At 34.8% G+C, this 14,939-nt stretch overlaps 1 protein-coding gene across 1 annotated transcript; it reads left to right on the top strand.

The window, feature by feature from the left end:
• Positions 1–2,829: 2,829 nt before the first annotated feature.
• On the top strand, positions 2,830–13,452 carry LOC134275445 (snaclec 6-like). The gene is made up of 4 exons (XM_062757725.1): positions 2,830–2,954; positions 4,045–4,127; positions 6,969–7,056; positions 13,195–13,452. The coding sequence occupies exons 1-4, from the start codon at positions 2,885–2,887 to the stop codon at positions 13,425–13,427; spliced, it is 474 nt and encodes a 157-aa protein (XP_062613709.1). The 5' UTR covers positions 2,830–2,884; the 3' UTR covers positions 13,428–13,452.
• Positions 13,453–14,939: the final 1,487 nt, after the last annotated feature.

The following is a 14,939-nucleotide window of genomic DNA, read 5'->3' as shown; positions in this document are numbered from 1 at the left end:
TGAGCTTTTTCAGTACAACATCTCGGTAATACCGACCTGTAACACTTTTGCCCTTCGGCACCGGAATTTGTACGGCTAAACCATCACAAGAGAAGAATATGCAATAAAGGACCTTCTTTGTGCTCATTGTCCTTTTGGCAACTACAGGCCTTCTACCGTGTTTGGTTAGCCATAATTTGTTTCCAACTTTTCTTACTGGTTCAAAATAGTGAACCCATGTTTCGTCACCAGTAACTATGTTTGCAAATTGTCTTTGATTGAAGTTTGGAAACATTTTTAGCAGTCGCTTAGCGGTTTGTATTCGTACCTTTTTTTGGTCATCTGTCAATATATGGGGTATCCATCTGACAGAAATCTTTCGTACTTTCAAAATACGCTTCAAAATGAAATGCACCCGCGATAGCGATATGCCAACAGCTTTGGCAATATCACGAATCGTGTACCTGCCATCACTTTCAATTATTTCCTTGACTTTTGAGACATTTGTCTTGCCTGATACAGTCACAGGTCGACCCGATTTTGCTACATCTTTGACGGACTCTGTGCCAGTCAGAAATTTCTGTCTCCACCTACGAACTGTCTCATAAGATACCTTATCAGACCCATAAACTTCCCCCAATTCAGTAAAAATCTGCTTTACCGAATTACCGAGTTTTGTGCGAACTTTTATATAAGCTCTAATTTCTTCAATATTCTCAACCCTTTTCCCAACCATTTTTACAACAGTGGTCAACGACTTTCTCTATTGAAATGACGATTATTCTATAACCATGTGTAGATGAAGGCTCATGTTTATACTGTTGGCAAGGTATTGAATAGAGTTATCCAGGCGTATAAATATCGACGAAATCGTGCAAGGCATTATCGCGCTGTGGTACAATACACAATACATATCGAACAACCCTCGTATAAAAAGTAAAGTTGACAAATTTAATATCACTTTCATCATAAAGGTTAGTTGTTAGGTATTAAACCGATTCTGAGGTTTCTTCTTTATTTTCGAAAGGATATATAAAAACAACGAATGCATGTTTTTCAGTGTAATAGAAACGATATATTGATAAGTATTTTGGTGTTTTATCATCCTTTAAGTTTATTATACATTAAAAATACAACGAGCAATTAAGTTTTAACCATTTCTGTTAAATAGTGCTGGGTCCATAAAAGACTTTCAGTGACTTGCACTGAAAAAAAAACAACCAAACAAACTAAACAACAAAACGGGATGTTTGAAACATTTCAAGTAAATCCTATATTTATCTAGTACCGTTTTTAAAAATTCCTACGCTGTCATGTGACTCATTTATTATATCTCCATAATAGGTCTGAATATTCTAATTCGGAAAACGAGTTATGCTACTAGCTGTCTTTAAAACAAAAGAGAATTATGCAATATATTTACGCAAGTCCTTCCTTTTGAGCACTTGACTTAGCTAACGTGTAAAGTTTCAGGAGCAGTAACCTGCTTCTGACGATTCTGACGTCATATACAATTCATATGGGTTTAAAAGCTTCCGATTTCGAAATAAAATTTGAAATCAAGAAGGTTTTTGGTTAAAAGATTTTATTTTTGCACTTTACATAAAACATGCATGTGCCTAGATATCATAAATCACATTCAAATTAGGTTACATAATTTTGAAAAAGAACATTGATATCAAACATTTCCACATAACTACATGTTGTATGACCTAATTGTTTGTAAACAATTAATTTAATTTAAGCTTTACATACTGACAGCAATTAAACGTTTACACGTTGCAATGTCAATAGAATTACAATTGATTTATTCAATTAGTATAAGTTTTATTTGATTACACAGCGTGACGTCATCAAACTTGCATATAAAACACTATATGAGGTACATGTATGATTATTATAAATTATAATTGAAATTTCAGACATACATTCTTGGTGTTTTTGGAGTTTGTGGTAATATACAGTTAGAGATCAAGTGAATTCACAAAGAAAAGACTTCGCGGTTTGCACCAATTAATTATCCACATGTAACAATGTATATATTTAACTTTGTATGACAATTAAACATAAAAAAGACCCTGGACATCTATTTCTATTAAACAGACATATCAATGTCAAGTACAACATGCAAGACAAATGATTTTTTTCTTAAAACAGCTGTCATATTTGTTTTTAAAATACAGGGTGTTTCAAAATATCTGATACCATACAAACTTTTTGCATGTACATGTAGTTCTTACGTAACATCGCTGCATAAGATAAACGAATTTCCGATAAAGCAGACAGCATGACATGTAAAGAAATTTTATGATATAGATTTGTCAAAATCATTGGGGATGGTGGGTGGGGGTTATTGGTTGGTTCAGATCTAGAACAGAATTTTGTTCTTCTATCGATTATGATTATTTACTTAAGAGGATCGAGGGATTTATTCCTGATAAAGTCTGTCGCATTTTCTTTTTCCTGTCCTGGTTTGCCATTCTCAGGCATTCAAGGAAAAATGAGCGCGGTAGGTTTTCTTCAGTCAGTCCTTTTGGGGTGGGGTGGGGGGTTAAAAAACTGAAGTAGCTTTCAGACAGAAAGTCTAAGAATCTTGTCAACAAACCATCAGCTACTAAGGCTAAATCAAAATCGTTAAGTTTTTCCAATTTCCTAAAGAAGCGCTTGATATTTTACTGCTTAAAATTCCTAATTACATGTAGTTTCAACTTTATAAAAATGGCAAATTATAAGAAAACAATTAAGTTAATACAATTACAATTCTTGATTACATTTATTTTTAAGGTAGTGACAGTCGTACGTCGTATTGCTATAAGATATTATGGAACACTCTGTATATATTTTGAAAAAAAGTGTACCATTGCAAGATTATTTAAGAACTGCAGGCAGTGGACCATTAACCAGAATGTCAAAAGTCTCTGAGATTTTGTTCTTCTTTGTACTTGTGAGTTTCGTCCACAAACAGGGCTATACGGGTAGGTCTCATATTAGTAATTACACAATTTTATTACTTTCAAATACATTATTTTTTTTTACTTAAAATATAATTTTTTTTCTACGTATATTTTCTGCATATTTTTATAAGGTTATGTATCTTTACGATTCATATTCTATAAGATTAATCTATATATCTCTATGTCTTTGTATTTATATAAATGTAAAATTTTACACATATACATATATTAAATATACATATCTATGATATAATTTATCCGATCCAATGCGCCTCTGGCACCATAGGTGAGGATAAGCCGGGAATATCTTAGGATATATTTTCCCAAGTTCTGTTGTAGTTGAAAATAAAGTTTGGGAAAAAAAACAAAAAACAAAAAAACTTTTTTCTGCTATCTGTTTGGGACTTTCCACTTAGAATAAACAATGTTGGAAGACTTTGGGAAGAGCGTGCAAGTCACGCCCTTTACATTTTTAAAGGTATTCGCTCCAAAATCATTTTGGCAAAAACTATATTTTGCCAATTTCTATTCTAAAAATTGAAACGGATAGATTTCAAATCATGCGAATTTTAAATTTATCTGTAGTAGAAAAAACCACAGCAATAATTTATTTATTTTTGACAAATTGCATGAAAATTACAAAACTACACTGCGCGGTGCCATTGTGGTATTTGAAAAATTTAGGTTGTGTGCAGAGATAAATTTGAGAAAGATAATACATAAAAACATTTTTAATTGGTTAATATTACATAAAAGGAAGATTTACAGAATGTAAAATATGGATCCAAATAATTTGATGTATTAACAAAGTGATGGTTTAATTTTTTAACCAGTTGTGATGGGGTGCTTACTCATCCATGACACCTGATCCCAAAGCTGTTATTTGTATCGTTTAAATGGAACTTTGAGAGCAACCATTGTTCGTCATATTCATATTTCATTATTTCTCAATGTGTTGTCTAGAAATCCACTATCGAAGTACTTGTAACCAAGTTCTTGACTTTGGCGAATTGCAAATTTCTCATATCTGAGGTCAATTCTTCTATTCAAAACAATTTAGATGCTCTTATTATTTCGTTCTATAAAAGTTGCCATCTTTGTATATTGCTAGCATATGTCTGTCAGGATGGCTGGTCCGGCTTCGGCGAAGATTGTTACCAGTTTCTTGGTGAATTTGAATTTATACATGCCGTGGTATGTATGATGAATTTTCATTTATCTTTAATTATACTTTTCCCTTAATTAATATTTATAATATGTTGGTAGCTGGTTATAATAAAGTTCCTGGTTTTGCAAACATATTTGTAGCTTATATTTGTTAGACCATTCCAAGTTTTTTTTATCTTACACCCAAAATTAAAAAAAAGTTACATTAGTATCCATCTTTATGAAGAAAAACATACTGACAACGAATTATAAAGTTACTATGATTATTTGAGAATATTTTCTGTATATTATACAAAACTTGTTTGGATATTTCATTGCTTTGAAACCGATCCACTGATCACATTTTTTTAATTAACCTCTAAACTACATAAACTTCATTAAGGTTTACTTCCCCTTAATTTACAAGACCCATTGCATGTTAATTAATAATTGCTAAATTTAGAAAGAAAAACGTCAATCTATTAGAATGCCTTCCAAATGCATGATGCAACTAATGGTTAAAACAATTAAAATGGAGATTCATTGCACCTTGTCATGTATAACAAGCATACAGCATATCAAATATGAATTATTCAAATACTTTTTATCCTATAAATTTTTAATTTTAAATTTGTTTAATTAATTAACAAATGCTTCTTTAAAGTGAACTGAATTAATCCACAAAGAATTATATACGGTATATTGCATATATTTGCCCCCACAAAAGTCAAATTATGAAAACTTCCTGAAATGTGCTGAATTCAATAAATTGTATGAGAAATATAAATTAACAGAAAATATTATAGTGTCAAAGCAGTGTATTCACAATTTTTGTTTTTATGACGTCACAAACTAGTCCGATTTTATATCCTTTTTCAGAAAGAGGACAAAATGGACAAAATTTCAACAATTTTAGCTTTAAAATTTATATAGCGCAAGTTTGTTCAGGAACAATATTGATATATTTCATTGATATTATCATTCTACACATTATATCAAAATATTGATCCTGAACACACATGCGCTCGGTGACTTTTACTCAAAATATCGACGAAATATGTACATTTTTCTGTAAAATTCATTAAAAAACTGAAATTTACGTCATGTTTGTGACGTCATTACATACATATGGCGTCATTACTTATGAAAATATTCAGTGCTTTGAAGTCAGCATATACTCCCCTGTTTAAGAACTTAATTAAATATATCTCCATCAAAGTTTGATTTGGGGGGTAAATATTGGTTATTTGGTTATTACCGAAGAAAGTTCTTTTGTTCAACCATATAATGGGCCTAAGGTTGCACTTGAATATGAGTGAAGTAAAATTTTGAAAGAGTAAATCAAAATGAAAAAAAAAATAATCATTAATTTCTTCAAAGAAATTAAAATGGAATTTTTTTTTGTAAAAAGATTAATTAAAATGAAAATTTAACCGTCATTTTCTTAAAAGAATTTCAGTCACGAACTTACAGTCGGCGAACTTTGTGGTCTATTAAGACCGGAAGCACTAAAATTGGTAGAGTGTATGTAAATATATAATTCTTGACAGAGAAAAATTAGGGCATGTAGTGCATTGTTTCGTAACAAATCCTCAACAACCCTCAGGTTTTAAATTCACAGACAATGGTAATATGATTGAAATTATAATGTTTCGAAGAGATATATGAATATTTTCCCGATAGCTTATTTATTTTCTTTATTTGTTGTTTAACGTCGTTCTCGAGAATTTTTCACTCATGTGGAGACGCCACCACTTGTAGACAGAGGGCTAAAATATCTATATACATGTACTCGGCACTAAGCATCATTAAGCAGTGAGGAGTCTTTTTCGTGCCAGCAACACGGGGTCTCTGTTTTTGCAATCTCATCCGAAGGACCTGTCTCCACGTACAAAACAGTGGATCCGAACCCGTGACGTAAGGATCAGCTCCTTACTATGCGACTCTACAGCTTCACAATCATCTCTGGTCAATAAAACATCCAAATAAGAAGCAATACAACTATGACAGATCCGTTAACAATCTGCTAGCTCCCAATACTTTATGCACCATTCGGTGTACCTATAGTTGTACACTAAAAAAACCATTTTCTCTCAAAATATTACGATTCCCACATACTCTTCTAGACTGATTGTACAGTGCTTGTCGAAGGTATATTTTATTGACTGAGTTCAGTCGCGGCTGTGATTCAAACACAAGACCTTCTGGTCACAGAACAAGAGCTCTATCGCCTGAGCTACCATACGTTGAGGGAGAAATCACTATGTCAAGAACAGTAAGCAATAGAGACTGGAGGCAAAAAGTGTAAGAAGCATAGGGATTGAGCATATAGTGCACATGTAACAAGAAACAACTAAAGGAAACAGAAAAACTATTTTTAAGACAAACAGAAATCAAGTAAAGGGGGCAAACTTTATGAGAAAAGTAAGTGGGAATTGTAAAATATATTTTGAGAGAAATTGTGTTTTAATGTACAAACTGTACAACTATAAGTACATCAAATAGTGCATGAACTATTAGGCTCTAGGTAGAGCTAGCAAATTGTTAACGGAATCTGTCATAGTTGTATTGCTTTACCTCTACTGATTATTACACTACCCCCCTTTACTGATTACGCAATACTTATTACACTATTTCCTCCCTAAACTTATTAAGCTTTTCTCTCTCTATAGATTTTAATACACAATTTGCTCCAACTTCTTACCAGTATTACACTTTCCCTTTACCTGTTAAACTGTATGCTCCCAAGATGTTTTACCATAACACTCTGAATAGAAATTGCTCTCTATACTTGTTATAATACCGTTTTCCCTCTCTTACTTGTCATACTGTTTTGCTTCCTTACTTAATAAAATTACTATACAATTGTTACTCACGTGTTCCTTGTAGACTATCTGCGCCAATTTAGGGGCTAATGTACTGGAACTCCAAAGTTCACTTGAAGAGAAATGGGTTGATTTGCAATGTCGAATCAGAGGTATGTATTTCAAATTGCTTCAATGATTTGTATGGCAGGCCAAATTCACAAAAATGAGCTAAACATAGTTTTACAGATGATAAACTAGGTTTATCGACTGTAAACTATAGTTTACAAACCGTGAACTATTGTTAACAATTTGTTAACTATAACGTTCTAGTTTTCAGTTCTGAAACATAGATTATCTACAGATGTAAAATATAGATTAACGTTGTTAACTATAGTTTACAGTCCGTAAACTATAGTTTACAACCGATAAACCTAGTTTATCGACTGTGAAACTATGTTTAGCTCACTTGTGTAAATTTGGCGTGCCATAGATTTGTTTTATATCTAGCGTAAATAAATTTCATTTTCTTTTACTGTAATAAATTTTAGATAACTAATTTCGGTAGAGTTTTTTGTCAATGCCATGTAAGTTTGTCACTCCTTAACTCTTTACAACTTACTAAACTGTTGTACAACATACACTTAAGGTAGTCCGATCCTCAGGTTTATAAGTTTAGCAGTTAAGTAATCCTAAATACTCATGAAAGTATCTCTGAATCCACAAAGTTATGTAAATCTATCCACAGTATTTCTTTAAAGTTAAAGATCAAAATTAATCATATTACTAGTATATAGGGAAAAATGTCAAATCTCCATTATTTTTGCAGAAAAAACGAATTGGAATATCAGCAATGCATTTTCTTATTTCTTATTATTCAATTTCTTATCAAATTGATCAACAAATATATTTTAGATTGTGACACGATAGCGGTGTTTCTCTTTGAAGTTTACTGTTCTGTATTAGCAATACAGAACGGGGCTTTGGTGGGCGGGGCTACTTTCCGTTCTGTATTAGCCAATTATTCTGTGTCTACAATACAGCACGGTCTAAAAATAAATCTGATTCAATTTAGCGAAAGCTAATAGCAAATAGTAAATGCTGATGTTTTCCTATTATAAATTTTTCTTATAAATACCCGGTAGTAATCCTGAAAGTGTAAAATGTCAAAATTTCTCGATCACTTTTTAAAATTTCGAATAACATAATCTACACGTAATTTCGATCCAAACGAAAAGAAAATTCGCAATAACGGAAAACATCCACTCTCCTCGTGCAAAATCATTCAAGTCCATTTTTCACGATTTAATCCTTCTCGCTTACGACAGCCACACGTCTCTTTCACTTCGTTTTAATGTCGCAATTCAATTAGAAAATAAAAATCCGTGATATGAAAGTCCATCGAAGAATTTTCTCTAAATCCTGTTTTTGTAAATCTAGTTAAACCGGGATTTTAAGACCCCTGAAATATATCATAATCATGCACATAATCAATCGCCATCTATAGATCACAACAATTACGGTTAAATCCTCAACTTTATCCATAAAGACTGACTATCACTCGATTACGTCTACTCCGTTAAATTGTCAAAACTAATCTGACCGAATGTTACGTTTTCCGTGGAAATATATATACTGCGGATGCGTACTCCCCGTCGGGGCCTCATCTACAGAACTCTGGCGGAAGTTTGGATGCTGCAAAGTTATAAGTGGGCGGAGCTATTTTTGATTGATCGTGTCACAAATCATTTAGAGAACTCGACAGGTTCTGTATCGTAGATATAAATTTGGGGGTGGAGACTCGTGCTTACGCACTCGTCCACCCCCAAATTTGTATCTACGATACAGAACCCGTCTCGTTCTCTAAATAATACAAAAGACATGCAGTGGCAAACATCTTTTCGTGTTACAAGTCTGTATTTAGATACAGCTTTCTGTCATCGCTAAAAATAAACCATACTGTATCGTTGATATTTTGAAGATACGATCATTTGCATAAGAAACGCCCACGAAAAGCGTTCTGTATCGCAGTTACAGTACCCTTGACTTCAAAGGAAAACTCGCCATGTCACAAAAGGGTTCAGGAAATGGGAAATAAAAGACATACAGAAACATGATGAACAAGTGATTAGAATATATTTACTACATGAGCTTATTTAATTAAGAAATGAATTTAATTTTTGAAGATTCATGAGGTTATGAACTACGACGCTTCACGCCGCCGGCATATTTCATGAAGCGCGTTAGCGCTTCATGATAAATATGCCGGCGTGAAGCGTTGTAGTTCATATACCTCATGAATCTTCAAAAAATTAAATTCATTTCTTATATTTACATTATTTTTCTGATGACTTGCCATAAATTTACGCCGTTCAACTGTCATTTTTAAAACAAAACAGTGTGCACAATATTTTTGATTTTTTGACGTCAAGAGTGGTATTGTTGTTATCTTGTATTTTCCTCCGTTGACTACCAGAGCACCCTGTAAGAACAGGTAGATTTCTCAAGAATGTTTAAGAATGTCATAATCGGAGTAGTGTCTATAATCGAGATATGTTCACCTCTCTACTGTTGTGAATATCAAATAGTAGGTTCCTGCTTATCTCTTCGATATCACTTGTTATCACACTGTTTTTTCCAAGAATGTCCAAGATCTCAGTCTTAGTACTGTCTAGCAGGCACTGTAGTAGGTTAGTCGAGTTGCACGTAATCTTACTGACGGTCTGAGGGTTATAGTGCTGGACTAGTAGTTGGTATAGTGCATCTAGATGTTTATCTCGGATGGCTTGGTGTGTGGAGCAGTGGAGAATGAGGTGTTCTCTATCCTCACTGGCGGCATTGCATAGAAGACAGGTTGAAGAGACTGTGTGCTGGTTGAACTTGGCTCTGTAGGACTGTAGGATATATGTTCCGGTTACAAATTTTGCCTTAATGGAAGCCTTTGCTACTGCTCTGGTGTTGTTTGGTACATAGTCCCATAGTTGGTGTGCTTGCTTTGTTGATTTTGGTTGCAGTGCTAGGTGTTTCAAGGATGGTTTGTCTGTTACTTCATTCTGCCATTGGGTTGTTTGGTGTTCCTGTATAGCCTGGTCTAGCATGGTTTTCCATTTTCCTGAGGAGGGTGGTGTTTCCATCAGTTCGTAGGCAGTAGGCAGGTGGTATTTCTGTAGGAGTTTCCTTACATGTGTGAACCAGCTATTACTGTTCTGATCTTTTAGCGCAAGTTGACGTCTGGCTACTTCATATTCTGCACTGTCTTGATTCTTGATGATCTTGCAGAATCCTGTTAGTGTGTTTTTCTCTATGCATACAGTAATTGGTATAGCCCCCAGGAGTGAGTACACAGCAATGGTAGGTGTTTTTACTGATAGCCCTTGGATCTGTTTCAGTAACTTTCTCTCATAAAGGAGAAGTTCTTGTTCTTCACTTCTAGATAGAATGACAGCCTCTAATCCATATGTCATTCTTGGTCTGCAGAATGTGGTGTAGATCTTAAAAGAGACTTTAGGATTGATACCATTTTTTCCATGCAGTCCTGCCCCAAGTAGTGCATACATCGTTCTTCTGCCCAGTTGGATTCTACTTTGGATGTCGTTTTTGCCATTTGATGATCTTATCAGTCCAACATGTTTTGTCGATTCCACTTCTTCTATCTCCTTATCACCCAAAGTCCAGGTCTGGGTTGGTCTGTTCTTGTGCGCGTTGATTATTATAATGTCGCTTTAAGAAGAGTTAATGGTGACTTTATCTCGCTTGGTTTCATTGTGAACAATATGTAGTGCTTGTTGTAGGTCCGATGGGTTATGAGATATGAGGGCTATGTCGTCAGCAACTGTAGGACATCCAATAAAAGTGGTACCAATGGAGGCCCCAATTTTGTTCGCTCTGAAAATATCAAGAAGCTGGTTGTTGTAAGCTCTGTAGAGAGTCGGTGAGAGTTTGGCTCCTTGTCGGATTCCCTGCTGGGCAACAAAACCAGTGCTCAATCCTCCCTTCCACTTTACTCTTGTAGTGGCTTCGGTCTGTAACATTTTCATTAGTACCCATGAGTCGTCTGAAATGCCATAGTGGTAGAGCTTTTGGAATAGAACCTCATGGTCTAGTTTATCAAATGCCTTCTCAGGTAATTGCAACAATTTGACCTTTATCTTTTGCCTCATTAATGCCTTCTGTTATGAGTATGGCTGAATTTACAGGTGAGATTTTCTCAGTAAATCCTCGTTGCATTGGGTTCTGTATTTTACTTATGGTTGGCTCTATATGTTTTTTTTAGGATGGATTCAAGTATTTTTCCAAGTACAGGGGTAACAGCTATCCCTCTATAGTTACCTGGGATTTTGGAGTCTTTATCCTTCTTTAGCACACGAGTTACTAACCCAGTCTTGAGTATTTCTGGAATGTTACATTCTCTCTTAATGGTGTTTAAGATGGCAGTTGTGTATTTTACTATAGTAGCTCCACCCTTTTTGAAGTGTTCAGCTGTAAGCCCTAAATGGTCAGGTGTTTTGTTGTTGGCTAGCTTACTGATGGCATTTTCCACTTGCATTTGTGTGATGTCTGGGATCTCACTTCTCTTCTCAGGGTCTTTCAGGATTTCTTTGATGAGTGTACATTCTTCTTCATTTTCCTGGTTGGCATCAGGAGTTCCAAGTCTATTGAAGTGTGTGTTCCAGCCTTCTAAAATTTGTTCATCTCCTTGTAGTTCGTGTCCGTCTAGGTATAAGGTGTCAGTTTCTGCGCAGTGTGCAGTACGTTGTTCTCGTACCAGCTTGAAAAACAGTTTTTGGTTGAGATCTGCAGATTCCATTATATCGCTGTACTTCTTTTCACGTATGCGAGCTTGAGCTTGTCGCTGTTTCTGTCTCAACGTTTTCTTTGTTGCCTTCATGTTGTTGAGTAGCATACAGTTTTGTCCTTTTGGAGATCCTTCCATAACCCAGTCATAATGTGCTTTCTTAGCTATCCTTGAAGCTTGTCCAATATCCTCATTCCAGGGTGTTCGTCCTTTCTTCTTTTGAGTTCCCTTACCGTTGGCTTTATGCTTTGGTATTGCAGTTTCAGCCGCTGTGTGTAGAGTGTTGCTGAGGTGTACAATATCCAATATTAGCTGTATATTGGTGTTGTCGTTCTGGCATTTGGGTTCTTCGTTTAGATATTCATCAACAGAGGATTGGTATCTGGAAACATCACATTTATTCCACTTTGGTTTATGGTATTCAGTTGTTGTAGGTGGTTCGGTCTTTGCCTTCTTGTGTGGTTTTATGTAGATTTTCCCAGTAGTAAGGACATGATCGGATGTGTTGGTACTTTGCTGACCTCGTATACTGACCTGCTGTATACCATCATCACTTTGGTCTTGTAGTTTGAGGAGGTAGTCAATCTGTGAAGTGCTTTTGTTATCATGGTGAAAGAAAGTTGGTTCTTCAGGGTAATACTCTGGTGTGATGATGCTGAGTTCACTGCAGAATTCCCTCAGTAGATTGTCCAAATTATTAGGGTTTGGTCTATGTAAAGAAGCGTTTAGGTCACCGCCCAATAGGATAGTATGGGTTCTCCTGTATTTTGTTATGGTTTCTCTAACTACATATAGGGAGTCTCTGTATTCTGCACTTGTATGTTTTCCACCTCTACATGGCATATAGGCATTGATTATGCATAGTGGTCTTGGCTTTGCATACAACTCAATAATAGCAATGTGGTTGTTACCTTCAGGGAGTGGTTTAATGTGGCTCGAGATGTTCTTTTGCCAGATAGTAGCTACTCCTCCATATCCTCTGATTCGTTCTTTGTGGCTAATGGGTGAATCTTCATCAACATACCTAGCATAAAAGTCATGGTCATGCAGTATGTTTCCAATTTCCCTCTCTTCAAACTTGAACATCCAGTGCTCTTGGATTAGCAAAATGTCTATTTCCTTCAGTATCTCGTTGATGTAGACTGAGTTGCCTTTGATGTTCTGTACATTTAAGGTTCCAATTTTCATTTCCCTCTTTTCACAGTGTTGGTTTGGATCTAGTTTTTGGTATGGTGTTCTTGTACTACTTTTGTCCTTACAGTTGGGTGCTACTTCTGTTGGTACAGTTGGTATAATGGGCGACCCGTCAGATGGTTGGCATTAGGTGGTATTATGATGTAACAATGGAGATATTCATGCTTATTCGTGATACATACCTAATGTAGTTCATGAGAAAATATACTGCATTTTATTTTGTAAAGAATCATAGGGGAAATTTATTGGAAATGTAAATAAGTATTCAAATATCAATGTTTTTTTATTCATGACTAACTTTCCTATCTACCACCACTTTCAGATTGTCTGAGCGGAGCCTGGCTTGGGGTCAGTGACCTTTCTGAGGAGAGGAAGTTTCTGTCAGTGTCACAGGCGAGACCCCCTCAATATCTTCACTGGGGGTGGGGAGAACTCTTCGACAAAAACAGCGGAGAAAACTGTGTGGCTCTCTCCAAACGCAAGAGAGCGTGGGTCACAACTTCTTGTCTTAGCAAATATAACATTGTGTGCAAGAAACCCATGTCTTTTATTTGAGAATAAAATAAAATTGATCACAAAATGTTTTGAAATATTGAATGTACCCATTATAGAAAATTCGGGGGTATATAGTTTTTGACCTGTCTGTCTGTCTGTTTGTCTGCAAAACCATTATTTTTGATCGGTTGGAGCTTTGGCTCTCAAAGAATGAATCCTCTAAACACTGCAATCTCGCCCCTTTTTACATGCAGAATTTTACCCTTTTAAATAAGAAAATTGTTATCTTAAAGCTAGAGTCTTCAAGTATAGTCTGTATAGATACTAATAAAGGATTGTTTAGGAAAGAGACTTTCAGTATATACATGATATCGATTAAATAAAGTCGCATATTTCACTGTAAAACTTCGCCATTACGGCTATGTAGGTCATTGTAGAACAAGTATTTGAGTGAGAAGGCGGGGCGTCTATCAAGCGTGCGATTTGTATGAATACATTAGAGTGTGTTCGAATTGTACTTAGTTTTATGATGAAGTGACACCTAAAACCTTTATTTAGTGCTAGAGAACGACCAAATATAAGTACCCTTTTTTTTAATTTGTCAGTCTTAACTTCGTTTTTTTCTGTTTAACTTTAAATGATTTATTAGAAATTCGTCAAATTATTTAAGGAATGACTCTAATTCTTGGCCAGATTATCGAGTATAATATGGTTTGGGTCAGTTTACGCTTTATAATCCGCGAAGCGGATTATAAAAAAGCGTAAACTGACCCAAACCATATTATACCCGATAATCTGGCCAAGAATTAGAATCATTCCTTATAATTTAATTTTAAAATAATTAAACAACTGGGGATGTAAAATTGTGTTGTTTTTATTAGTTCAAATTTACCGCGCAATAATACAACCATAGTAACGGAAGTGATGGGAAGCAAGGGGAGGTAAAAACTGATACATAGATCTAGCAGCCATGATGCTTGTTTACATGAGGTAAGATCGAGCAACTGTTTGAAGTTAAAGGTACATTCATTAAATCTGGAATTTTTCATGAATCCGAAGGACTGGAAATGAGGGGATTGATGGATACAGATGATTCAGCTGGTTGTCAAGGGGGTGTGTCCCCATACCAAACCAGATTATACAAAATGTTATGCGTTCCTTTTTGGAAATCAACCAATGAGAGACAAGAATACAAACAGAATTAAATTATTTAAATATAAAGAAACACAATTATTTCGAATTTGTGAATAGAACGTATAATGCAGGATATATACACTTTTTTCATACTTTAAAACTTCATTTTTATAGAGATGATAATTAATCCATTAAAGCTTATGATTAATACATTAAAGCTCATTAAATTTACATGAATAACTATTTCATAGCATGTACATATATGAATTTGCGAAATCATATCAAATACGGTTGAAATATGATATATAAACTTCACTCTGTGTATAAAAAATAAAATCGCAAGACAGTGAAAATTAAACGACAGTTTAACGTCAATATTATCGTTGCTGGATATATATAAAAAAAAAACATCAGTGTTAGACAAGTGTACTTTGTACA

This window comes from Saccostrea cucullata, unplaced genomic scaffold (genome assembly GCF_032062105.1).
Source record: "Saccostrea cucullata isolate Sc308-1 unplaced genomic scaffold, CSIRO_AGI_Scuc_v1 ctg11994, whole genome shotgun sequence".
NCBI classification, from domain to species: domain Eukaryota; kingdom Metazoa; phylum Mollusca; class Bivalvia; order Ostreida; family Ostreidae; genus Saccostrea; species Saccostrea cuccullata.
The sequence above is the reverse complement of the archived record's forward strand: the minus strand, read 5'-3'. Positions and strand labels throughout refer to the sequence as shown.

What these genes read in the sequence shown, in the direction of transcription:
- LOC134275445 (XM_062757725.1), top strand. Translation starts at nt 2,885, where the DNA reads ATGTCAAAAGTCTCTGAGATTTTGTTCTTCTTTGTACTTGTGAGTTTC. An exon ending in CCACAAACAGGGCTATACGG is followed by an intron (nt 2,955 to 4,044) that starts GTAGGTCTCATA and finishes GTATATTGCTAG; the next exon opens with CATATGTCTGTCAGGATGGC. An exon ending in TTTGCAATGTCGAATCAGAG is followed by an intron (nt 7,057 to 13,194) that starts GTATGTATTTCA and finishes CACCACTTTCAG; the next exon opens with ATTGTCTGAGCGGAGCCTGG.